The sequence below is a fragment of the Saccopteryx leptura genome, chromosome 1, assembly GCF_036850995.1.
Source record: "Saccopteryx leptura isolate mSacLep1 chromosome 1, mSacLep1_pri_phased_curated, whole genome shotgun sequence".
Lineage (NCBI taxonomy): Eukaryota > Metazoa > Chordata > Mammalia > Chiroptera > Emballonuridae > Saccopteryx > Saccopteryx leptura.
In genome coordinates, this window is record NC_089503.1 from 367,356,971 (window position 1) to 367,384,420 (window position 27,450).

Below are 27,450 nucleotides of genomic sequence, written 5' to 3' on the forward strand. Positions count from 1 at the left end.
TGGGGATGGCTCCTTGGCCTCTGCCCCAGGCGCTAGAGTGGCTCTGGTTGCGGCAGAGCGACGCCCCGGAGGGGCAGAGCGTCGCCCCTGGTGGGCGTGCCGGGTGGATCCCGGTCGGGCACATGTGGGAGTCTGTCTGACTGTCTCTCCCTATTTCCAGCTTCAGAAAAATACAAAAAAAAAAAAAAAATTCCAACTGGCTCCTCTTTCCCAAGGACTCCGGCTTTGTGTCATGTAGCACAGCTGCCTACGCCCTCAAGAGCCCTACCATCTCTATCTCTCTGTTTTCTAGGTGCCTCCTCTCAGCTTCTCTGTCTCAGTTCCTCTCGTTTCATTATGCAGAAGACTCCTGTGCTAGTCAACTGAGTAAGGAAGAAAGGAACCTTTTGAGAAGACACTGGCAGCTCACAGAATCACTGCTGGACAGCCAACAAAACCCAGCAGAAAAAGGAAGGGGGTGAATGAAATGCACCTGTAATTTTCAGTTGAGTAGTTTGCCTGAAGACTCCATACCACAAAATGAAAAGAAGTCCTTGAGACCAAAAAGGTGCAATTATAAAATCCCCTTGTATGAATAACAGAAACTCTATTCATCCTTCGTTTAACAATTTTCTAACTTAAGTCATCAATTAATTAACCAGTTATTGAGCACTACTATATGTCAAATACTGTGTTGTTGATAGGGACTACCGCTATGAACAAATCAGACAGAGTCACTGCCTTCATGCAATGAAAGTAGTTAAGAGCACAGACTCTGGAGCCTGACAACAGGGCTGCAAATTTTGTCTCCATCCCTTACCAGCATGTGGTCTAGAATAAGTTGAAACTGCTTCAGTTTTCTTATCTCTAAAACAGGAACCCTATCTGATAAAGATGTCATGAGGATTATATTAGTTTATACATGAAAAACTCATAGAAGGGACTATATTAGTTACCTATTGCTGCATAACTTAGCAGCTTAGAACAACATACATTTATTATCTCATAGTTTTTACGGGAGAGGGACCCAGGAAGAGCTTGACCAGGTCCTCTGCTTTAGGGCCCTTCACAAGGCTGCAATCACGATGCTGGCCCAGACTGATGTCTCATCTGAAGGCTCATCTGAGGAAGGATCCCCTTGCAAGTTCATGCAGTGGTGGTTGGCAGGATTCAAATCTTGGGGGGGTCTGGGACTAATGGCTTCATCTCCTAGCTGGCTGTTCTTTGTGTGGGCATCTGCAGCATAGCACTGGGTTTCATCAAAGCCAGCAAGGGAGATCAAAGTCAGAATCTTTTGTAATCTAACCCAGAAGTCACCTCCCTTTAACTTTGAAATATTTTATTGTTGAGAAACAAGTTACGGGCTGTGAAGAGATTATATAAGGCTATGAAATCCAAGAGGCAGAGATCATTTGGGGTCATCTTAGAAACTACCTACCACAGGGACCTGGTACAGAATAAGTACCATCACATGCTAGCTCCTATAGTTATGTCACTTATTGTCCAATGAGGAGTTGCTGAGTTGTGACATGGAAGAGGAAGTAGAAGGCACTGTAGAGGCACAGAACCGGTGCTGAAAAGTCAAGCAAGGACTCTTGGGTAAGGGATACTTAAGCTAAGCTGCAAAGGATGCATTAAGAGTCATTAAGTAAAATGAGGGAAAAGACCAGTGAAGCAGTTGAAAGAGCAAGTATGAAGACCTTAAGGCAGGACAGTGAGTGTGGTGTATGGGAAGCACTTGGAGAGAACTGGAGAACTGGCTTTGTTAGTGCAGTAGGAGATTGCAGATGTCAACGAGGATCCGGTGGCTGAACATCCCTGTGAGCCAGAGATGGGTTTGGGTTCTTAGCTTGAGAAAATGGAAAGCTGTTGAATTTTCTGCAGGAGAGCTACATTTGATCACATATGAAAATATCACTTTGGTTAAACTGTGTAGAAAGTGGACTGCAGGGTGTCAAGAGTGGACACACGAAGACCATATAGGAGGCTTTTTGCACTGGTTTAGATGAGAGGTGGTGATACCTTGGACCAGAATGATAGCGATGGGAGAGAAATGACAGCTATGTAATAACGGGATGTGGTGGTCAAACAGTTGTGGAAATGGCAGTGTGGGGTGGTGAGCAAGAGGTCAATAATGATGATCTCAGATTTACCCTTTGAGGAAGTGGGTGAGTGATGGCTTATTCACTGTCAAAGGGACTATTGTAGGAGGAGCATGTTTGGGAGAAAGGATGACTTTACTCTTAGAAGTAATGAGTTGAAGGAGCCTGTGAGACCTTTAAGAGTGCGTGAGCTCGTCTTCCAGGTGCAATGTGGAGGGCAGAAGGGAGTCCAGCACAGCTCTGAAGTACTTTGATCTTCAGGAGCGGGTTAGAAGACCTTCCATTTGGAAAGGAGAAAGAGAAAAAACAACCAAGGCATTTGGAGAAAAACCAAAACCAATGGGAAAAGAGCACTTTTAGTAGGAGTGATTGGTCAACTGTGGGGAATATTTCTAAAAGGTCAAACACTGGCAAATGTTCAAAAAAACCCGGTGACTACAGGTTATTTATGACTTTGGCCAACATACTTTGGTAGAAAGGCAAACAGGGAAGCCTGGATGGATTAAGTTAAGGGGAAAATGGGAAGTAACAGGATAGAGGCAACAGGTGTAGATACATGTAACACATGAGAAGTTTGCTTATGAAGAAGTGGAGAGAAACATGGCATTAACTGGAGGGGAAGAAATATAGACTAAATCAAAAGTTGTGTTTGTTTTAAATAGGAGAGTGTGGATACCATTAGTGCTGGAAATTGGCCGGGAAATATGGAAAGGAGGCACAGAGGTGAGTGGGGAGAAATAATAAAGCAAGGATCCTGAACAGGTGGTGGTGTCTGTGATGAAAAGCCCTACTGGAAGGGCTGGGTATAGAAGGAGAGCTGTTCCATTTTACCGAGGCAAAAAAGAAAGGTTGGGACTTCTAGGGAGATTTGAAAATTTGGTATTGGAATATTGAGTGTATTCTGATAGAATGGCTTCCATTGCCTCTTTAAAAATCTTTCTCCTTTAAATGTTTAAAAGCAGATCTTGGGCCCCCCTCCAGACATATCTCATCAGAATCTATATTTAACAAGGTCCCCAGATAATTCCTATGTGCATTAAGGTTTGAGAAACAGCATTCTAAGTGACTTCTTATTGTGAGTATGAATTGAGAAAGTGCTAAATTATCAGAGCTATAATCTATAGCAGATAGGTATATTTTGAGGACCATGGGTTATTGTACAACTGTTCTTTCAGCTATAAAAACATTTTTAAAAGACACTTGTTTTGCTAGAGAATCCCTGTGAATTGCTATAAGAAACAATTAGAATAAGTAAAAATCAAAATTCATAATGCTTTCCATCTTGTATTTTACTGTGTTCAGTACTATTTTTTTTATTCAACAAATATTTATTGAGTACCTATTATATGTGAAGCATTCTCTGGGTTCTGGGGTTATAATCATTAGCAAGAAGTCCCTGCCCTCAGGACCTCATTTCCCTTATTAGCTCACTTTTACATCTGCCATTATAATACTTCTTGGTATACATTCCCAACTCCCTTGCCCTCTAACATCATCTTATTCAATATTCATTCATTCATTCATTTATCCATTTACCCAGTTAACAAACAATTATTTATTGTCTACTATGTGTCAGACACTGTCTTAGACATTTAGGGTTCATCGGTGGTCAAAACAGATAGATAACTGCTCTTGTGAAGCTTATATTTGAATTGACCTATGGATGCTTGAAGGTAATAGCGTTGGTTCCAACAGCTACTTCTCTGAAGGTGTTTTCCATCACCATTCATCATTATCATAAATACTGATATAAGGCTCATATTTATCATAGTAAGAATAGAGTTGAATGCTCTGGACCTTTACTAGAGTCAAGGTGGTGGAAACAAGAAGGATAATTTGGGAATCATCCTTTATTAGCTCTATGTAATCCATAGACTTAAAAACTCCTTAAAAGGGGTGGGGGGGCTGGTTGGCTCAGTGGTACTGCATGAGCTCAGTGTGTGGATATCCCAGGTTCAATTCCCGGTCAGGGCACACAGGAGAAGCGCCCATCTGCTTCTCCACCCTTCTCCCTCTCCTTTCTCTCTCTCTTTCTCTCTCTCTCCTCCTGCAGCCATGGGTCAATTGGAACAAGTTGGCCTCAGGTGCTGAGGATGGCTCCATGGCCTCCGCCTCAGGCACTAAAAAACGATTCCATTTGCAACGGAGCAAGGGCCCAGATGGGCAGAGCATCGCCCCCTAGTGGGCTTGCTGGGTGGATCCTGATCTGGTGCATGCGGGAGTCTGTCTCTGCCTCCCCTCCTCTCACTAAATTAAAAAAAAAAAAAAAAAAGAACTCCTCTGATTACTTCTGACACATTCTGGGCTGGAGATCTATGGATATAAGGAAAGAATGGAAAAAAAAACCCAACCAATGTAGCTTTTTACTAAAAAGCCAGCTATAATGCAAGTAAGAGTGGTAACTAAGATGCTATCCAATGACTTGAGAGGTGTCAGAACTAGAAGCCAATACATAAAGTCTTAGAATTGGAAAAACATCAGAGATGATCCAGTGCGAGTGTCCCACCGAGTGAGAGTCCCTTCTGTGTCACCCCAGTCCCATAGCTTCTTTTACTCCTACCTCTCCAGTCATTGGGAACAGCCTCCTTTTCATCACTAGCAGAACCCAGTGGTCTTCACAGTTTTCCTTTCTTATTTTTAAAATTAATTCCTAGGAATTTCTAGGCTATTGGGCCTAGTTTTTGACACGTTAAGCTACAAAAGTTTTAAATGACTCTCCTTACTGCACAGCAGCCCACAAAACACTAGCACTCAGGAGTCCCACGTGCAGATGGTCCCACGTGCACAGCTCTGACGTTCTCTTCGCCCCAGCCGCCTTCTGCAGGGTGTGGACTGATTTCTCAGTGTGCCAAGGTGTCAAAGCAATGCTCATCATGTGATCTGACTAATGAAGAATAACAGAACACTTATTTTCCATGATCTGTTTGTCCATTATTGCAGCCTAATATCAGGTTAAGTTTCTTTAGCAGCCATTTCACACTCTTAATGCCTATTAACCCTTTGAGTAGTACAAATATCTATGTGTATTCTCAAGGGGTTAACAAAATACTACTCAAAGAGTTAATTGTGGTCATTTATAATCCTCTATATATATTTTTTCACATTTTTTTATCTTGCCAAAGTAGGTATTTTCCCAGCCTGCCTGTGTACTAGAGTGTGTGTGAATCCTAGAACTCCCTATGAATCGCTGGATTATCAAGGACTGGTTATGAACTTCACTCTGTTGAACTAGACGTTGACTCTAATCATGTTCGTGCCATATGTGAGGTACCGTAGAAGGCACCTTGTCGTCCTAAACATGTGCTCCTCTTCTAAAGAACAGTCTATTTATAAACTCAGTCTTCTCAAAGGACCTGAGGTGACCAGGCTATTTACCTTTCTAGAAGCTCATTTTTATCCACAACTTTTCCTTCCTCTTACCAAGTACATGCACTCTAATCCCTGCTCCCATCAATTAAATACCCACCTAATTAATTTTCTTTCCTCACACCCAGGTTGATTGAGCTCTTGACTAGAAAAAAGAAAAAAAGAAAAAAGAAAGAAAACACTGGGCAGGTCAAGAAACCCAACCCCTCTCCTCCAACCAGAGCTCCGCCCTCTGCCGGGAGGCGGCCCGGAGGCCCCGGCCAGAGAGGGAGAGCCCTCACCCGCTCCTGGGGCCACAGTACAGGCTCAGCTGTTTCAGCCAGTGGGACTGCAAAGGGTGACTCTAAAAATTGCTGCTGAGACTTGTCAGGTGGCTGCTGGTGGCTCCCCACAGGATTTGCCTTCTCCCGCTCTCTCTTTCTCTCCACAGTTTACTTCCCAAGAGGAGTCTACTGCTGACACTTCATCATAGCAAGTCCCGGACGCCACTCACTCAGGAGGGTAAGGAGCTGGGGCTACGTTCTCCAATTCCTTCTTCTAGACGCTGGGGCGAATGGCTCCGTGGGTGGGAGAGGGCCGTGTGTCTGGTGTTCGCAGAGCGACCTCAAGTGAAGGCGTCTACAGTTGGGGCACATCGCTCTCCTCCCCAATCTGAACTTGGGAGCCAGAAACCCAAGTAGCCAGAAAACCAAGTTTTCTTGAAGTCAAAGGGATGTGGTACATTAGGTGAATGTCATACATAGTTCTAGACATTCGTGAAAGGATGCTTTCAGAAAGTAAAAGTACTTGTAATCTCTAACAATCATTTTAAGTCTGTAAAGGCTGATGTATGTTTTTCTCCTTCTATTTTTATAGAGATGAGAGGGGGAAATTAAAATTTTTTAAGTGATGTTCACAAAGTTTAAAATTTCTTCCCCATTTTTATCCAGAACCATGTAAACATTTGACACCCAATAACTTTAGATAAAATGCAATTTGTTTTAATGAAATTGGTAGCAAAATAAATAAATAAATCAGAGAACCCTTTGAATTCCCAGAAATATAACCTATTGACTAAAGAAAAATCACCTCTGGAAAAAAAAAAAAGAACAAATCTGTGATTTCACTGTAAAATAAGTTTTTGTTCTAAATGTGCACATACGGTTATACTGACATGCGTTTTAGATTAGAAATCACGTTGGAAATGAAACAGTGAAGTGGAACCCTCCCCCTCCCCTTCCATCGGACTTAACTTAAAATGGCAAGCAGCAGAGCCCGCGTTTCTATTCCGGGCGTCAGCGCTGATGAGCCGGCACAGATGCAGAGCTAGGAATGCGGCAGGGGCAGGGAGCTCCGGCAACTGATTCTCCCCTTTGGCAAGAAGTCATTCTGGGATCCCAGCTCATTCTGGCATCAGAGTGACAGTGACACTTGAGCACACATGGCTCTTCAACTTGCCCTGTCTAGTCTCCCCTGGGAACTAAGGGTTGAGAGCAGCGGGAAAAAGAATGTTCTTAAATATAAAGTGACAATTCTTTTCTATAATCAGTTCTAGGAGCTTTTCATCCGAGATCTGTTTCAGGCCGGGCGGGACTCGGTTTAAGTGTGATACTTTCACATGGACTTGTGCGCTGGCAGAAGGGGGTAGGGTGTTCCCGTCTCTTGGTAGCATCCTTCTCAGTCCAATAGTTCTGGGTCTGTTTTGGGTTGTGGACCCTTTTGAGGACCTCATGAAAGCTCTGGGCCCACTCTACAAAAAAATGCACATAAACACACACATGCAAATATGTTTCATAGTATTTCAGAAAATTTCATAGATTCACCCACCCAAAAAAAGGTTGCTAGTTAAAATAATACAGGACACCCAATTACATTTGTATTTCAGATAAACCACAAGCCAGCTTTTAGTATAAGTATGTCCCAAATATTGCATGGGATATACTTATACTAAAATATGATTCATGGTTTATCTGAAATGCAAATATAACTGTACATGTTGTATTTTGAAGTCTTTTTATTAAGATTTTGTTTATTTATTTTAGAGAGGAGAGAGAGAGGGAGTTAGAAAGAGAGAGAGAGAAGGGAGGAGGAGCAGGAAGCATCAACTCCCATATGTGCCTTGACCGGGCAAGCCCAGGGTTTTGAACTGACAACCTCAGCATTGCAGATAGACACTTTATCTACTGTGCCACCACAGGCCAGGCTGGACATCTTGTGTTTTTATTTGCTAAATCTGGCAACGCAGACCCAGATGCGTGACTTCCAGGTGAAGACTCCTGTTTCAGCTGGTTTACCCATATCTGGCCATGAGCTGATTCTGGGGTTCTAAACGGTCACAATGGGGAGAAGTGATACATTGACAATTCTGACAGCAAATGACAGCTGTTTATTATAACTCTCTAAAATTTTAGAATTGAAAGGTATACATCTCCTCATTTGACAGATACTTACCTAAATGGTTGGATATTTTGCTACAGCTCTATCAGCTAGTTAGAACAAAATAAACATACACACACTAAAAAAAAACAACAATTTTCAGTTCTATGACAACCAAAGAGACATTAGTCTTAAAAACTAGATTTCTGATTCTCCTTCCCAAATTTAACACACACACACAACAGACTGGAAAGAGAAAGAGCTACGTAGAGTAAAATTCTCAACTAAACCCAAACCAAAAATGTTAGCACTGGGATCTTGCATCTTGCATCCAGAATTGGAAAATATAAGTGGATTCGATGTACAGAGTCTGTATGCCTCATCAATAAAAGTCAGGCACAGGCCTCTAAGTTGAATAAGAAATTAATAAAATTTGTCTTTAAACAAAAATTAATAATTCCATGTTCAGCTTAACACTTATAAGGAAGTATTTGATGCTCTGATCAACAAATTCATGCAAGATCTCCTTGAACCTGTTCCTATTTTTGGCTATCATCCTAGTGAAGTTTCATATCTTTATTACCCCTAACAAGATAAAGAAATCCACAGACTCTGTTTGTCCCCAAATAAATGTATCTTACATTTAAAAGAGCAACTCTTTCATTTCAGTGTTTGGAGCCCTAAAGAACCATTTCATATTCTCCATCTTCAGATTTTGAATTTATAAACCTCAACTCTACCTCGCTCAGTCTCTATCTTCTCGTGTTAGAAAGAACTGTTAAAAGTGCTACAGATTTTAACTTACCCGGAGTTTAAAGGAGGCAGTAGGGGGTCAGGTTTCAATCTTGGTTTGAGTGTGACCTTGTATGACCTTGGATATGTTTTTTAAACTCTCACTGGTCCTTAATTTCTTTTCTTTTCTTTTCTTTGTGGCAGAGACAGAGAGAGGGACAGATAGGGACAGACAGACAGGAAGGGAGAGAGATGAGAAACATTAATTCTTCGCTGCAGCTTCTTAGTTGTTCATTCATTGATTTCTCATATGTGCCTTGACTGGGAGGCTACAGCAGACCGAGTGACCCCTTGCTGGAGCCAGCGACCTTGGGCTCACGCTGGTGAGCTCTGCTCAAACCAGATGAACCTGCGCTCAAACTGGCGACCTAGGGGTCTCAAACCTGAGTCCTCCACATCCCAGTCTGACGCTCTATCCACTGCACCACTGCCTGGTCAGGCTGGTCCTTAATTTCTTCACTTGTAAAATGCATTTAATATATCCTACATTTTAGGATTTCAGAATTGCTTAAATTAAAAAAATAAATAAAACCACATAAAATACTTACCCAAGGTTCAGCACACAGTAAGCCCTCAATTAATAAATGCTAGTTATATCATTATTATTTTAGGTAGAAATAGAGGTAACCATGTACCTCTATTTCATAATATAGATTTGTGTTTGGTGATTTGTACTCAGGAATTATTTATTAACACACTTAAATTTGGCAAGTACAAAAGATGACGAAAAAATGTGATGATTGACTCAACTGCCCAGTTGTTTATTGAGTGCTGAATACGGGACGCTGTCATCATAGAAATGATGCAAGAGCCAAGATCTGCAGTGAGCAGTGGGAGGGGAGCATGGAATTGAATTTCTGTTACCCTTCTGCCCATTTATGATGGAGGAGACCCAAGAAGCTGCTTGGGTGATTGTGGATGGAGCAGAGAAGGGAGGAAGCTGTGGTGTCCATGACGAGAGAATTCTCTGGGTGTCCTCTGCAGAATGGAGGGACAGCTCTGGTAAAAGAGGGAGCCTACCAGAACCTTCTGCAGCCTGTGTAAAGTTTCTTCCCTCACCCAAAAAAGGAAAGACAAGAAGAGACTGGAAATACCTCCAAAGGGCCGCTTCTCCCATTACACAACCTCAGTTGCTATAGCAAGACCTGCTCTTTCCACCATGCCTTACTATGGTAGGGGCCGTGTAAAAAGTGCAAGCCACTTATAGTCTGGGGGTAGAGGCAGAAGAACCAGGCTCTGTATAGAGCTTCCTCGCTTTACCTCAAGGGGCAACTCATTAGAGCCCTCTGGATTAGGAAGAAGAATCAAGCCCTTTGTGCTTTAGAAAAAACAGATATACAGTCTTAAAACGCTCCCAGCCATGGGCAACTCCGCAAGGCTATATATAGTCCTCATCATCCAGACCATAACCCCAGTAAAAGCTGTCTCCTGGGCATGGTCACCATGGTGATTGCCGGGGCTACCAAGCCTGAGAGTCCCTGAGCAGCTAGCCACAAGGCACTCACTGTTTTAAAAAAATTAATTAAAATGCTTTTTTAAAAACAATAATAATTAAAACCTCTTTGCAACTTTGAGTTAATATATAATTTAATCAATAAGAATGCTCTCAAAATGTCTTACTCAATGTCGAGGCTATTATTCTAAATTATATGCAACTCTTTTCGTAACCTTTTTCCTTAGCCACATTTTGGCTTGTCATTGTGACCATCGTTAGTAAACACTAATAATATGACCAGGGCTGCCGAGTAAACATTTGTATAATTGTAGGAAAAGCAGTGAGAGTTCCAGTACAAATTGTTTTTGACTACATCCTCACATTATGACTTAGTACCTGAGTCATACATTTTTGTTAATACTCAGTTTTTTTCTAATCACCAGCTATTAGCCCTTATAATCAGCCTTATGACTCAGGACCATCACCAAATGAATAAGTAGAAGTGAATTAAATTGTTCCTTCCACTTGACTTTCACACATCTACTCCTAAGCTGCCCTTTTATAACTTCTTCCTTTTAAAGTCTCCCTTGCTCTTCATTTAAATATGATTGTGGGAAAATGCTGGTTGATCAAGTGATGTGATGAATGTGTGTGTGTGTGTGTGTGTGTGTGTGTGTGTGTGTGTACCAAGTATGACATGCCTTGTGTCTCCAGAAAGGGCCCAGTGTGAGGAGGCCTGGAGAATTTGCCAGAGGCTTCCTGTCTGCGAGTGAGAACAGAGCCTCCTGGGTTTTGATCACCATAATGAGGAAGCCAGCCTTCTGCCCAATGGAGCTGGGAACACACAATACAATGCGGCTGCCCTACCTTTCTGAGTGGCTTGCAGTCCTCCTTCAACTGAGAGAAGTAGTGGCAGGAGCCCCTAGCGGGGCGGATGGAAATAAAAGAGCAGGCCCAGTGGAAGGGCTTGATCAGGCTGCAGGAGCCAGTGAACCTCTCTGCTGCCTAGAGGACATCAGAGCTTTGCCCCGCTTCAAAGAAGTGCCCTGATCCTCGGACCCTTCTGAGGGGTCTGCTGTGACCTTACTGCAGGAACACGGCACAGACTGAGAACACCAGGCAGGTGGACGGACAGCTTCACCTTCAAGGTGCAAACCTGGGAACAGAATGTCAGGGCAGCTCTAGTAAAGAAAGAATTTATGAGCAGATCTGGGGAAACACGCCACCAGGAAAGGAAGTTGTCTACAGGCTGCGATTTCCATAGTCTCTCTTTCTTTTTCATATTTACGATACATTTATTTTACCAAGTGTTTGAGATTATAGGTCACTTCTACTTATGGTGACTAATCAAGAATCTGAAAATGGCTAGGTTAGAACCTCACATCCTACTCCTTTTATTTTTATGATGATAGAGTAAGTTTTTTTTTTTCATTTTTATTGAATTTATTGGGATGTCATTGGTTAAAAAAATATATAGGTTTCAGGAGTACGATTCTATAATATATCATGTGCATACTGTATTGTGTGTTCACCATCCGAAGTCTAGTCTCCTGTCACAAGGTCTCCTGCGGTCTTCCCTATCCCCTAGAGAGCTAAGGAAGCCAATTACTTCTGCAAACTGATTTTCAGGGCTCTAAGGCCCTTTCTTATTTTTAAAAAATAGAAATTTAAAATATCATTAAAATATTGATAATATTATTAAAAATAAATAAATATTATTTAAAGAATAAAAAATATATATACACACAAGGCTGGACAAAAGTAGGTTTTTAGTCATGAGTACACAAAATTATTACTCTTGTATTATTTATCATACAAACAACTATAAACCTACTTTTGCCCACGTGTGTGTGTGTGTGTGTTCCACAGTGCCTACTCTTAGAAATTTGTACAAGGACACTGATAAAAAAAATTCACCAAAAAACACACATATCTGGAGAAAGAGTAGATATAACCATTAATTGATTAGACCGTTTGTCAGACTAGCTAATGTATGTATTACCCAGTAGGGCCCTTTAGAAATGGGACACAGGCAGTGGAGTTCAGATAGAGAGAGTCAGGAGGGTTTCCATGGGAATGCAGGGTCCGCATGAAGGCCAGGCAGTGGAGGACAGAGCAGGTGGCAACAGGAAGTCAGAGAAGGCAGGCCATGGAAGATCTTTCACTGATTTCACTCAGGTTGTCCTCTTCCTTCCTGGAGACTTCTGAATCCTGCTCCGTTACATACTAATTATCAAGTCCAAAACCTTCCTGGCATACAACAGCCTTTCTGTACTGGCCTAATAATACCTGCCCAACTGTCTCCTCATGACCTCAGTCTGCACACACTATGCTGAGTCAGCCTTCCTGCTTCAGCATGAGGCATCTCCTCTACTTTTAATGACCTGCCTCCTGCACCTGTTTATTCCTCTTAAAACCCCTTCGATCAAGGACTGGCAAGATTCTTATTATCTGCAAACCTTCCTATCCTAACACTACCCCATCAAAATAGTTCCCTTCATGTGAATGTTTAGGTCCAGGCTCATAGGTTCAGTCTACTCCATGTAATCTGTTGTTTTGCTCATACGACCCAGAATCAAATGTCCCAGATTTTCCAAACTTCCATGATTACCCTTATCGTTTATATCAAAATAAAAATAATCTGTTCCTCAGCCTACATAATTGCATTTCCTGTTGTTTTCAAAATCCTTTAGAAATGGTTATGGATTCCAGAAATCTCTCCTGGTTGCTGTTTGCCTGTTCTCAACCTGGGTCACTCGATGCTCGTCCCACATCACGGCCTGGTCCTCATGTTGCTTCCCCATGTGTGGCGGCTTTCTCTGATGCGCTTCACCCCAAAGTTGAAAGACGTTACTTCCTTTACTCCCAAAGAAACAACCAACAAGGGTTGTTGATGTTAATAAAAATGATTCAAGAATTTTCGAACACTCACTTTTTGCCAGATCCTGTGCCAAAGGCTGTGCATGCATTTCCTCCCTGAGCTTTTGTTGACAGCCCTCCAGGCAGGAGCTATGATTATCTTCACGTTAGAGATAAGTCAATGGAGACTCTAAGAGGTTAGATCATGAATAGTGGAGCTAGTATTTATGTTGTACTTTCATTATCATTCAATTAGAAATACCTCATTTGCCTTGTGATCTCTTCTTTGATGCATGGATACTTTAGAAGTGAATTGTTTAATTTGCAAATATTGGTGGTTTTCCTAGATAGCTTATTGTTATTAATTTCTAATTTAATTACAGTATGATCAGAGAACATACTCTGTATGAATTTAATGCTTTTAAATTTATTAAGATATGTTTAGAAGCCCAGCACAAATTCTGTCTTGGTGGATGTACTACGGACTCTAGAGGAAAATTTGTATTCTGCGATTGTTGGATGTGATGTTCTAGAAATATCAATTAAGTCAGGGTGATTAACAATGTTCAGATAATCTATACCTTTATTAATTCTTTTCTGTTCTATCAGTTGCTGAGAGAGTTACTAACGTTTTCAAATATAACTGAGAAATTGGCTATTTCTCCCTTTACATATTTTGAAGCTCTGTTATTTACATATATACATTAGGATCGTTATGTCTTGATGATGATTTAACCTTTTTATCATTGTGAAATTCCCTTTTTATTACTGGTTATTGTTCTTTTTTCCTTGCACTACATTTTATCTGATATTAATATAACCATTCCAGTCTTTTTATGTCTCTATTTCCTTAGTAAATCTTTTTCTATCCATTTGTTGTTTTACCTACCTGTGTCTTTATATTTATAGTCTCTTGTAGACAACATGTATTTTTGGGTTTTGCTTTTCTTATCCATTCTGACAATCTGGGCTTTTTTTATCAGAATGTTTTATCCATTAACATTTAACATAATTATTAGGATTTAGGTTTACCATTAAATTATTTTTCTGTGTGTCCCTTGAATTTTTATTCCTCTGTTCCAACTTTCCTGCCCTTTTTTGAATTCCATCTAAATTTTATCTATTGGTTTTTCAGATACACTTGGCATTTTTAAGTGGTTGCTCTAGGGCTGCTCTAGTGCTGTCCAGTGCCATGGTTGTCAGTCGCTTGTGGCTATTAAACACTTGAAGTGTAGCTAGTCCCAAATGGGATGTGCTGTAAGTACAAAACACACTCTGGATTTTGAAGTGTTAGTATAAAAAAAAAAGTAAAGTATCACATTAATAATTGTATAGCAACTACAGTTTGAAATTATATTTTGTAAAAAGTAAATTGAATAAAATGGTTTTAGGTGGTTTCACTATGAGCTCTTTGCAACAAGCATTTTTGCCACATACCTAATTGAGCATAAGGCAATTTCACAGTAAAAGATAAAAGAATGAAATATAAAAGAGCAACATTAAAAGGGACATGATCAAACATGAAAAAATTAATAACAAAGTCAAAGACTTTATTACAAAAAATATATATATATTGTCTTCAAAGTCTTTTATTCATAGTATTTTACTTTTTTCTTTTTTGCTACAATTTCTTCCTTCATTAAGAGAGGTATCGGTTTCCAACTAAAGAATCAATAATAAATGCTCTCAAAGATGGCTGTGAATTAGTGGCTGCCTCTTTGATATTTGCCACAGCTTGGTAAAATTTTGGTTTTGATGGATGCGCAGGATAACTGTGCCGACTGAAGGATTTGCAAGAACTGACATGCTATCATTTTCTAGGATAGTGCACACTCTAGCCTTAGCTTTGCAGTCTGGCTTTCTATGCAGTTGTTTAAAGATCACCAGGTCTACCTGTCACTGTAGAGACCGTTATGAGAGCCAAGATTTACATAATATAAAAAATGGGAGTATGTGTGCGAACTTTGTCAATGGAGAAATGAAACCAAACTGGCAGCCAATTATTTCACCTTTTCTAGAAAAATTGCCTTCAGCCAATTAGCTATATAGCAAAAATGACTGCAGAGAAAATGCTCGGGGCAAAGAATTTTACTGTGAAACTACTGGACACAGAATAAAATATATTATTAAAATTAATTTCACCGAATTCTTTGTGCCTTTTTTAGTATGGCTACTGAAAAATTTTAAATTCTGTATTTTCATTTGATAGCACTACCCTAGCAATTACAATACACAAAGTTAAATTTTTTGCAGGTTCTATAGTTAATATTGTACTACTTCCCATACTATGGGAAGGATGAATATGTTTCAGTATAGTATCAGCTGTTAAAATATTGAGAACCTACTGATTGGTAATTAGCCGTAGGACAGCTTACCTGACTCCTCCTCTCCCATTCCCTGAATCCGTCTCACCCCTCCAGCCCTCTCCCAGGACCCCCTCTGCTTTACTATAATTCAGTGACTGAAGACTTACACAGGGTACCTCTGGGACCCGCTGGGACCCAGCTTCAGTATTGTGAGGCCGTATTAGTTAGTTAGGAGGTGCCCTGTTTTATCAGTTGTTGAAATATCCACTCCATATACTACCAATGAGATAATCTATTAATGATAAATATACAATACTGAGCATTTAAGTCTAACGCGTTCAGAATAGGAGCAAACACAATAGAAAGGTTATGGAATTTTTTAAATAGATATTCCAATAATTAAATTGAAGACCTTCCAAGAGGGATAAAAGCCAAGTTTTACCCCTCAAGGATGATCTCATCAGTGAGACTTAAAGCACACACACCAAGAAACTATAAAGCACCTAAATACCTAAATGTCCATCAACAAGAAAATAATTAAGTAGGTTTTATATATTCTTACTATGGGGCACTGTAGCTACATATTAGACGGAATGGGGCAAATTTGTGAATGTATCGATACAGAAAGATGTACACGACCCTGACCAGGCAGTGGCGCAGTGAATAGAGTGTCAGACTGGGGTGTGGAGGACCCAGGTTCGAGACCCCAATGTCATCAGCTTGAGCGCGGGCTCATCTGGTTTGAGCAAGGCTCACCAGCATGAGTCTAAGGTTGCTGGCTCAAGCAAGGGGTCACTCGGTCTGCTGTAGCCCCCCGGTCAAGGCACATATGAGAAATCAATCAATGAACAACTAAGGAGCCGCAATGAAGAATTGATGTTTCTCATCCCTCTCCCTTCCTGTCTGTCCCTATCTGTCCCTCTCTCTGACTCCCTCTCTGTCTCTGCCACCAGAAAGATGTACACAAGTTACTGCTAGGTGCAAAAAGCTAACTACTGAATAATATAGTGTAAACTTGTTTTAATAGAAGTTCTTTTATAGTACGGTGCTGGAGATGCCTGGTACTGACTCACAAGAACCAGTTGTTACATTTTCAGGAACTTGGCAAGCTGGTTGTTAAACAGCGTGATAGCTTAAAATCAGCCAGCAGAGTATATTTGTACTGAAGAAATTAGCACCTTACCAATAAGGGCTTTTCCCCTCTAATGAGTTGGTTTCCTAGCACACCGCTGCCCAAAACTATGTAGATAATTTTGTGTAAGCATATACAATTATCTGGAATAATAGATAACATACTATGAAGCTTTGATTGCACATACTGACTTTATAACTAAAACACACCACTAACCTCATAAAAACGTGCATGCTACCATGAAGTAAATGAAATCCACTTAAAAGTCAAAAGATAGCATCTTCCGATGATTATGCTCAATTTTTTCAGAAAGGCTGGAATAATTTAATCTATAATATTTTAAGGACTATGTATATATTTAGTAAACTTAATATTATTTCAAGTCTGTTTAATACTAAAACTATCAGAGCTACCATTATCAAGCTAAATGTACACTTCATATAGGTTTAATAACTCATTCAAATATTTATAATACTAATAATGAAAAATGTTACTATCCTTAATATGTGAGTATTCATATAAATATATCTCTATGTGGTTATATCTCTCTAAGGCACATTCCTACACTTAGAATTTTAGTGTCAAAACATAAATATAGTTTTTGTTCCCAAGTGACTGCCAAATTATTCAAAATCTGAATCAATTATACTCTCAACAGTTTATAGAGAGCACCACACCAATATATGATATCATGGATATTTTAAAATATTTTAACCGTCAGACAAAAAAATGACCACAAAAAAATAAAAAGAATCTCTTGATTTCAGCTGACAGTTTCCTGATAGTTATTAGTTTAGCTTTAAAATAAAAAATTATTAACTATTTGTGTTTCATCTTCTTTGAATGACCTAGTTACCTAATTGTGGTCTTTGTTTATTTTTAAATTGGATTACCTTTTTCTCATTGATTTGTAGGAGCTCTTTAAATATTCTGTCAATTGACCTTTTAGCTGTCAAAAATGTTACCAGTGTTTGTTTTCACAGTCTCTGTTGCTTGTCTTTTAAACACTTGGTGTTGTTTTGCCATTTCATTTTTGTTTATATTCAGATATTTCAGTCTTTTCCTGTATGGCTTCTGAATTTTATGTTACACTTAAGAGGGCCTTTCTCATTCTAAGATTGGGGGAGGGGGCAAAGCTATTTTGTTCTAGTCCTATGTTAGTTTTGTGTATGTGTGAGAGAGAAGGAGAGATTTAGATATTTAATTCATCTGGAAATTATCTTAGTAAATATGTAGAGTAAAAATCAATTGAACTAATGCTATCATTACAAGTCTTTACCTATTGATTTTTTAAATGCTACATTTATTTATTTATATACATACATATATACACATATCCACATCTATAAATATATATATTCTACATTTTACATATCTTCTTGTGTTTTAGTATTTTATTAAGGAAAACTTCAAAATAGTTATTACTCACTTTTTCACGAGAGTAAATGAAGCCCTTCAAATGATGTTTAAGTCCTAATCCATAATTACTGTATAACTACATCAGAGAATATTTGGTCGTTTCTACTATATAAAATTACTTGGCAATACAGCTACAAAAGTCTCATTTGATAAAATAAGTCTTTCTAGAATTGTCTTCAATGCTTGATGCTGAAGTAAACTGTCAATAAAATGGGCACCTAGTGTAATGTAAGTTTTTAAATCTGTTTTTGAAGATTAAGCTACATTATGCCACTAAAAACTTTTTATCTTATAAAAAAGAAATGCACCTCAATGTAGCAATTCAAAGTCCAAAGACCAATTCAAATAATACCGCGCCTTTTTTCTTTTTCTCACAGCTCTTGCCTGTGACCCTGTGTTTGCCAACATGGCCCCCAAAAAGAAGTCCGTCAGAAAGAACAAAGGAGATATCAATGAGATGACCATAATCGTGGAAGATAGACCCCTCACCAAACTAAATGCTTTCAATGGGATCCTAGAGGGAGGCAATGGCCTTAGCTGCATTTCTTCTGAATTAACAGATGCTTCTTATGGCCCCAACCTCTTGGAAGGTTTAAGTAAAATGCGGCAAGAGAGCTTCCTTTGCGACTTAGTCATTGGCACCAAAACCAAATCCTTTGATGTTCACAAGTCCGTGATGGCTTCATGCAGTGAGTACTTTTACAACATCCTAAAAAAAGACCCATCTACTCAAAGGGTGGATCTCAACGATATTGCACCACTGGGCCTCGCCACCGTCATCGCATACGCCTACACCGGAAAGCTGACTCTCTCCTTGTATACCATAGGAAGCATTATTTCTGCTGCTGTTTATCTTCAGATCCATACCCTTGTAAAGATGTGCAGTGATTTCCTGATACGAGAGATCAATGTTGAGAATTGCATGTACATTGCTAACATTGCTGAAACGTACTCTCTGAAAAATGCAAAAGGAGCAGCCCAGAAATTTATCCGGGATAACTTCCTTGAATTTGCAGAGTCAGATCAGTTCATGAAACTCACATTTGAGCAAATTAACGAACTTCTTATAGATGATGACTTACAGCTGCCTTCTGAAATAGTAGCATTCCAGATTGCTATGAAATGGTTAGAATCTGACCAAAAGAGGATGAAATATGCTGCAGATCTTTTGAGCAATATTCGCTTTGGAACCATCTCTGCACAAGACCTGGTCAATTATGTTCAGTCTGTACCAAGAATGATGCAAGATGCTGATTGTCACAAACTTCTTGTGGATGCTATGAACTACCATTTACTTCCGTATCATCAAAACACATTGCAGTCTAGGCGCACGAGAATCCGTGGGGGCTGTCGAGTCCTCGTTACTGTTGGGGGACGGCCAGGCCTTACTGAGAAGTCCCTTAGTAGAGACGTCTTGTATAGAGACCCTGAAAGTGGATGGAACAAGCTTACAGAAATGCCAGCCAAGAGTTTTAATCAGTGTGTGGCTGTGATGGATGGATTTCTGTATGTTGCTGGCGGTGAAGACCAGAATGATGCAAGGAACCAAGCCAAGCATGCAGTCAGCAATTTCTGCAGGTACTTGATCCTTTATTAGGAACCGAAGTGGTTCAATATTATGAGGAAATTGCCCCAACTTGGAAGTAAATTAGCCATGCCTATTAGCTTAGCTCATTAGCTCAGTAAGTTAATAATAATAATAATAATATTGCCACATTATATATACACACAACATTTCATATTATATAAAGTGCACTCATGTACTCTAGATTTCTGAATAAGGCCCTAAAATGAGCAGGGAAGATAGGATTATTCTGATATTATGTAAAAAAAATATGATACCCAGAGAATTATACCACTATTAGGTGGCAATTCACATTTGCTCAGTTCTAGTCTGGGTGCTCTTCTGAAAGACACTGCATACAAAGTTAGTTTTTTAACATTAAGGGGTAAGAATACTAGTGGTAAGAACGATCGAAAAATAGAAAATTTCTTTTGTGTGACTTATTGATGACTGTCTGATATATAACTGGCAAATAGAATGAGATCATTAAAACTGTGGCAGCTACGGTAATTAATTCTAAATGCTTATTTGAAGACTAAATACCAGAGAACACGTCACTATGTTAGAAGCATGAAAAAAAGAGTGAACGACATAATAAATCCTTCAGAAAATTGAATTCAAGTGCCATATTATTTTTATATATTTATGGTAAAAAATTAAACTTCCATATATATGAAATGTTCAGAAAGCCATGCTTACAATGTTAAGCAGAATTAATGAACAAGATCTGAAAATTGGTACGGTATATGATAAGAAGTATTCTTCATTTCATTGTGTATGTTATTTAAATGAATTCAAACAATTGATTGATTTTTAGCCTTTAATTTATAACTTTACTTAAGTCTTGATTTAGAGGTTAACTGGAACTAAGATGAATGAACCTCAAACTGCTGGAGAGAGTTCTGTGTTTCCAGTCCTTCGGAACTATGTAAACAGGACAGCATATTGTACTCACTGCTTCTTTTCCTCCACTGATAAGTCAACTATTAGTCTCAAGTCACTGTTGTGGTGGTATGATTGCAATGCTTATGGTATAATTACTGTAATATTGAACACTGAAAAAAAATATATTCCTCAACTAAAAAAAATATTAGCTACTAAAAAGTGCTAGAAAAGAGAAAAGTAACACAAATTAAGGCCTGGTTGATTCCTTTGGATACGAGTCCCATTGATCTCATTCTAAACAGATGATAAGAGGACTTGGTTGAGTAACTTAGATTTACTGTTGCAACGGCCAGGATAGTTGTGTGATTAAGACGGGGGCTGTGAGAAATGGAGAAATCCAGTTGGTCAACTCCGATCTTAATTAAGTGGTGAGAACAAGCTATGGATGGTTAGTTTCTGAAAATATATGGAATTGACTTTAATGTAGCAGTATTCCCTTTTCTGATTGCCACAAATGCCAGTTTCCACGCGCTCCCCACGCGCAATCTCATAGATCCTACTGGATGATAGATGCTTAGATATGGAGAAAAGGAAACTGACTGGCAGGCCTGTCTCTGTAGTCTTCTCCATGTGGCCATATAAAGGAGGTGAATCTATAAACAGGAACAGGGGAGTTACCAATGCCTGGCTTACCTTTTCCAAGAGTCACGCTTTTTTACTGATTGAAAGAGAAACGCCAGCCTCCAGGTGAGAGCTGATCTCAGTAGCCTCCTTGCATGGATAGAGTCAAAATTCTCACGTTATGGTTTGTGGAGTAACATGGGTTCCCTGACCGCCACCAACAAGGCTGTCACACTTCCTGTGCCATTCCCAGATATGATCCCCGCTTCAACACCTGGATCCACCTGGCCAGCATGAACCAGAAGCGCACGCACTTCAGCCTGAGCGTATTCAACGGGCTCCTTTACGCCGTGGGCGGCCGCAACATAGTTGGCAGCCTTGCCTCGCTGGAGTGCTACGTGCCCTCCACCAATCAGTGGCAGCCGAAGACGCCCCTGGAGGTGGCGCGCTGCTGCCACGCCAGCGCGGTGACCGACGGCCGAGTGCTGGTAACTGGCGGCTACATCAGCAACTCGTACTCGCGCTCGGTGTGCGCGTACGACCCGGCCAGCGACTCGTGGCAGGAACTGCCAGGCCTGAGCACGCCGCGAGGCTGGCACTGCGCGGTCACGCTGGGCGACAGAGTGTATGTGATGGGGGGTAGCCAGGTGGATCCGCGCGGGGAGCGCGTGGACGTGCTGAGCGTGGAGTGCTACAACCCCGCGACTCGCCAGTGGAGCTACGCGGCGCCGCTGCCGGTGGGCGTGAGCACCGCGGGCGCCTCGGCGCTGCACGGCCGCGGCTACCTGGTGGGCGGCTGGAACGAGGGCGAGAAGAAGTACAAGAAGTGCATCCAATGCTTCAACCCCGAGCTCAACGAGTGGACAGAGGACGACGAGCTGCCCGAGGCCACCGTGGGCGTGTCCTGCTGTACCCTCTCGATGCCCAACAGCGTGACCCGGGAGTCCCGAGCCAGCTCGGTGTCCTCCGTGCCAGTCAGTATCTGAACCCAGGTAGATGCAGAGACCCGTAAACAAATATTTATTCGTAGTTAACCTTTGAGTTAGCGCAAAGGAAAATATATAACATTTACTACAATGATTGTACTTTAAAATATATCAAGGCGTATATCTTGATGGTGTTAAATTCCCGGTATGGCATTATCTACCTCTGTCTTTTTTTTTTTTTAAGCAAAATTTAGGGCCCTGCCTACAAAGAAAAACAGAACTTATTTCAACAGCCACTGGGTGGCAGACAGAAATCGTTGTAGGCGCTCTTCCAGCGTGGCCTGTTTCCCAAATGTATAGCGGTTACACCCACATTTGAGATTGTCCCTCTACACTCTAGTACACAAACGACACTTATGTAAGTGATTTCACGTACAAAAGTTTATTTTCCTCTTTCTCTTTTATTTTAGGAAGTTGAAAATATTCATCGATAGGTTTTATTTTGAAATGGAACTCTATTCCTTAAAATTTCATTCCAGATTTCAAAGCAGTTTCTTTTCCTATACATGACTCAGTAAAGGGTTTTGAAAGGCATCCCATGGCAACGCCCTAAAGTCTAAATCTTAAAACAAAGTGTGACTGTTAAGTAAGAAGGGTTCCACCCAGGGGCTGTCAAGTTGATACCTTTGGTTTATGACCGGCCCCTTCTACTTCCATGCCTCGAGTCCCTGTGTATTTCCATCGTAAAATTCTGCTCTCAAAAAAAAAGGAACTGATTTGGTAATTTCTTTGATAGTGTAAATTTAAATCACTTTGTCGTTTCTCCTTGAAGTATTTGCACTTTAACCCATGTTCCCTATTAAAGGAATTGTAAGTGTCTTGAAGGCCTTACTGTCACCCTATAAACTGCAGTGCACCAAGATGATTGAAAGCAACCTTGACCCTGATGTAAGCACCAAGAACACCAAATAAAACTGTGTCCTTAAGGGTCATTAACTTAAAGCTTATAGATAGCCTGAAGGTTATATAGCCTGAAGTCAATACAGCCAACAACAATAATTTAATCTCTCCCACTCTTTTACATGGATGAAAATGAAGGAAACATTTGAAATTCTTGGATTTGGCCATAGCAGGATGAATGGGTTTCCCTGTTGGTAAATGCCTTTGTTTCCCATTGCATAACAGTCCTCCTGATTTCTTAATTAAAAATCCAATACTTTTATCTCACATGGAAATATTAAAATAATATATGCTCATTCTGCTATATATTTTTTTAACCTCATCTGCTCCAATTAGCTTTGCAAATTAAAGTGTATCCATTTGATATCATTTTTTTTTACATGTTTGCAAACTTTTGGAGCAAAGAAACAATTGTAGTAAATGATACATATTTTCCTTTCTTACAGTTTATCACTTTATTTTTTGATAGTTTATTTGTTTTGGATAGGAAGTGGCCTATCAAGTATGGGTTATGTGCAATTGGATTTTGAAAAATAAAACAAATGGTTTAAATAGTTAAACATGAGCTATGTGGAAACACAACTAGGTTTTCATTAATCCCATCCTCTCCCCACCTGTGTAAATAGGTCATTTGCTAAAGTTACAATATTTGTATTTAAAATATTTTATTTGAACTGTGAAAAGTGGTTCATATAGTACACTTTGTGGAACAGTTTTATATCATTGCCCCTTATGAAAAGTTTGATCTCTGTGTATTTAATAGTAACACTCAGGTAAAGGATAAAACACTTATGAACAAGACATCATTAATTAAAACAAACAAACAAGAACACTGGGCTGTTTCTTCACCCCACACACAGCATGAGGAGCTTCCCTGAGTGCAGAGTGGATCTCAAAGGCACCTGTTCCCTCAACATCTTTCCACCCATGCTAGAAAATAAAGCGGTGTGAGAAACTTGTTTATGGAGCAGGTTAAATCATAAAGCTCTCAAATTACCAATGTACAAATATAGATAGATAATCTTTTATCCTTGCAGCATCATTGGTAAAATAACACTTTTCATAGTTACTAAATTATTTTGTCCACAACTTACAAAGCTATGTGAGGGTGACGGCAGCATCTTTTAGTTTGGTGTAAATGTATCTTCTCATACAGAAGCCTATAGTATACTGTTAATTTTGAAATTTAAAAAAAAAGGTGGTTTATTATGAATTACAGATCATAAGTGGCAAATAGACATAATTCCTTGATGCATACTAATAGATGTGTCTCCTATTGAGATTCCTAGAAGTACTGTAAAGTAGAGGACCCAAGGCTTAGAATGAAATAAGAATCAATCAGTTGTGACATTTTATCACAGAGGAATGAAGAATGATGCTGGAAATAGAAGCTTTGTCATTTATCGGGTCTTGATGAGACAGGTTGTGCAAAAACTTGGCAGTGGCTTTCTAGAAATGAAACTAGAGACATGTTAGAGCTGGAAAAAATCATCTCAAATGACCATTTCATGTATTTTCTATATTGTTTATCTGAAAACTCAGAAAACACACAGATCTGGGCTTTCCAGGTTCCGGGGTACAGTGCACGTCCATCTTTTGCTTCAACAATTATACCTATAAATAAAGACCAATCATGCCAGAATTTCTGACATAACAAATCGGAACATAAAGAGCATGAAACGTAAGGGTTGCTGAATGTTTTATAGCCTGAAACCTCTCGCACTGACAATTGAAAGGTACGAGAGTATATGGAATCAAAATATTGTGTGTCACCTTTAATGTGTAAGTAAAATATGTTCTAACCTAATTATTGAAGCAGTTGTTCCTAAAAGAACTTGACAGTTTCTTCATGTCGTCCAACTGGAAAATTACTTCATTTTTATTATGTTTTAAGCTTATATTCAATTACACTCCCAAGTCTTAGGATCTAACCCTATATACCTTCTTTTGTTTTTCTGAAAGAAAAAAAAAAGGACTTGTTATTTTTATAATCCCAGAGCCCTGTGACTAAATAAAAGTATCAGTTCAGTGTATCAGAGAAATAGCATGTTACCCAACTGCTGACATTATGAAACTCAAGCTCTCTTTTTCTGAATGGGCCAGAGACCTGACGTGAAATCTCCAGGAAGCCAGACTTGACTGTTGTCTCTCCATTATTAGTTAGGCTCTTCGTGCACAGTTGGCATCCCTGATGCCCTAGTTCAAGGGTCGGGAACCTTTTTGGCTGAGAGAGCCATGAACGCCACATATTTTAAAATGTAATTCCGTGAGAGCCATACAACAACCTGTGTACATTGGTGTTGTCCTGGAGGAGAGCTGTGATTGGCTCCAGCCACCCCGCAACCATGAACATGAGCGGTAGGAAATGAATGGATTGTAATACATGAGAATGTTTTATATTTTTAACATTATTATTTTTTTTTATTAAAGATTTGTCTACGAGCCAGATGCAGCCATCAAAAGAGCCACATCTGGCTCATGAGCCATAGGTTCCCGACCCCTGCCCTAGTTGCTTTCAGTGGCATTGAGTGAGTTCTAGTTGTACTTCCTATGTTGTCAGATGGTTATGAATAGGAGTTTAGTGCTGGTGCAGATTAATATAATTCTAAACAATGATTAGATGCTAATGGAGTGTGGTGGGTGAGGATGTGTGATTGAGGTGGTAAGGAAGCGAGATTGTACTGAGTGGCTCTATGCTTTACGGCAGAGCACCTAGAGTAAGTGTATTTTATAAACATGCATGTCATTAGGGAATAGGTGTTGGAAATACGTGTTGAAGGGTCAATTTTTTGCTGGTTATCCTGACCAAATATCTTCAGAATTCACCCAAGTTGCCAGATAAAAGGAAATAAAAATGGCTTCACTTAATTCATTTTTCCCTGAGTTTCAAAGAAATGAACTTCTCTAATCTTCTCTGAATTCTTCTTTGAATAACAGTTCTCCGATTGAGTTGGGTGCCCATCCCAGCCACTGATGACTATGCTCTCTAGCACAACGCAGCATTAAAAGGAATTATTTTTCAGTATCTTTCATATCAATAAAAACTATAGCAGAGGTCCCTAACCATGCCTCCATGGTAATTATGAGAACGAAAGATTCTCAAATACCAAAGATTTACCCTCCAGCACATTCAGAGGGTAAAGATCATTTAAATTTTCCTCTCAGGGAATTTGAAATAAAATACTTGCGTAGGACACTCCTAAAAAGTGTATAAATTTATTTAGAAAATTTGGGATTTTTTTTTTGCTTAAAATATTCTGGTACTGTGCAAGGAACAACAAATTAAAATGTATGTAGTATTTATAACTTCATACTAGAAATAAAGCTGCATTCAAAAAGAGTTTGTTGGTGGTCAAATGTGGGCAGTTTTGAAGTGTCTTTTTGTGATGATTGCGGTGTTTTTTTTTTTCCGTTTAGTTTTCATGATGATTCACCCCCCAAAAAACACAATCACAAAAAAGGAAATGACAGATATTGAAAAACTGTTCCAATAGCTTGAAGACAAATGAAAGGAAAAGGAGTAATACATTATTAGTGACTTGCTTTATGATATGAACAAAAGGCAATTCAGAGCTGGAGGAAAAAGTTTTCTTGTAGCATTTTCTCTGCATAACAAATGATTACATTTTGGAAACCTTGGCTCTCTTCTTTCTGTATGGTTGTTGTATGGCCAGTTGCCACGGCTACCACTACAGCAGCCTGGCCCATGCAGGTTCACATTGGATTCAAACAGTCAGTAAAGAAACAACGGAGCCAAAAACTGGTGGGCCATTATCTTTAATCCTAGCTTGCACCCAGCAGGCAAGTAAAAACACACGCTGGGCTCCAAAACCCACTCACATTCAGTGCTCACAAAGCTACTGACTTATCCAAGTTTCCTAGAATCAAAGGTTTCTAGCTCACCAGACTTTATTCACCTCTGTTCCTGTAAAGCCAGCAGGCAGGGCTATCAGGGCTGCCATCATAGCCGCCCAGCCCATGCAGGTTCGCATTGGATTCGGACAGTCGGTAAAGAAACCATGGAGCCAAAAACTGGTGGGCCATAACCTTTAATCCTACCTTGCACCCGGCGGGCAAGTAAAAATACACACTGGGCTCCAAAACCCAGTCACACTCAGTGCTCACAAAGCCACTGACTTATCCGAGTTTCCTAGAATCAAAGGTTTCTAGCTCACCAACCTTATTCTCCTCAGTTCCCCATTTCCTTCCTTATCCCAGATACAAACTCTACACAAACTGGCATCTCACTCAGCACTCCGCCATCTTGGCTGCTTCTCCTGGCCTCCTCCACGTGGCCTCCTTTAGCTGCTGGCTCTACTCTCTCCGCTCTCTCATGCTAACCTCAGGAACCAAGAACCGAGTCCCGTTCTGCCTCCCTTTTATAATGTAGAAATCCAAACCCTTAATCCAATATACATAATAGGGAAGGCTCTAATACAAAGTCACTTCTCTGAGGCATGATAGGATTGTACCACCTCACACCAAAAAGGGTGGGACAGGCTTAATCCCAAAACCAAGCCTCAGGCTACAACAATTCTCAACACACATTAATATCACCTGGGCAATGGCCTCACGTGGGCAGCGCCTATTTTTAACAAAGTGAGCATAATACATTTTATCTGCCCAACAGTTCCCCATCTCCTTCCTTCTTCCTGCACAAACTGGCTTCTCACTCAGCACTCCACCATCTTGGCTGCTTCTCCTGGCCTCCTCCACATGGCCTTTCTCTCCTCTGCTCTCTAATGCTAA

The 27,450-nt window shown here is 40.0% G+C and overlaps 1 protein-coding gene across 2 annotated transcripts in view; it reads left to right on the forward strand.

Moving 5' to 3' along the window:
* The first annotated feature begins 5,637 nt into the window (after positions 1–5,637).
* KLHL31 (kelch like family member 31) overlaps positions 5,638–27,450 on the forward strand; it is a 31,560-nt gene continuing 9,747 nt past the window's right edge. Inside the window, exons 1-3 of one of the 2 annotated variants that reach the window (XM_066359183.1) lie at positions 5,638–5,948; positions 18,123–19,323; positions 21,069–21,807. In XM_066359183.1, the coding sequence (XP_066215280.1) occupies positions 18,152–19,323; positions 21,069–21,801 (1,905 nt within the window). In that variant the 5' untranslated portion in view covers positions 5,638–5,948; positions 18,123–18,151 and the 3' untranslated portion in view covers positions 21,802–21,807. Of the gene's footprint in view, positions 5,949–18,122; positions 19,324–21,068; positions 25,997–27,450 lie in introns of those variants that run through there. The other variant, XM_066359182.1, reaches the window with a different exon arrangement.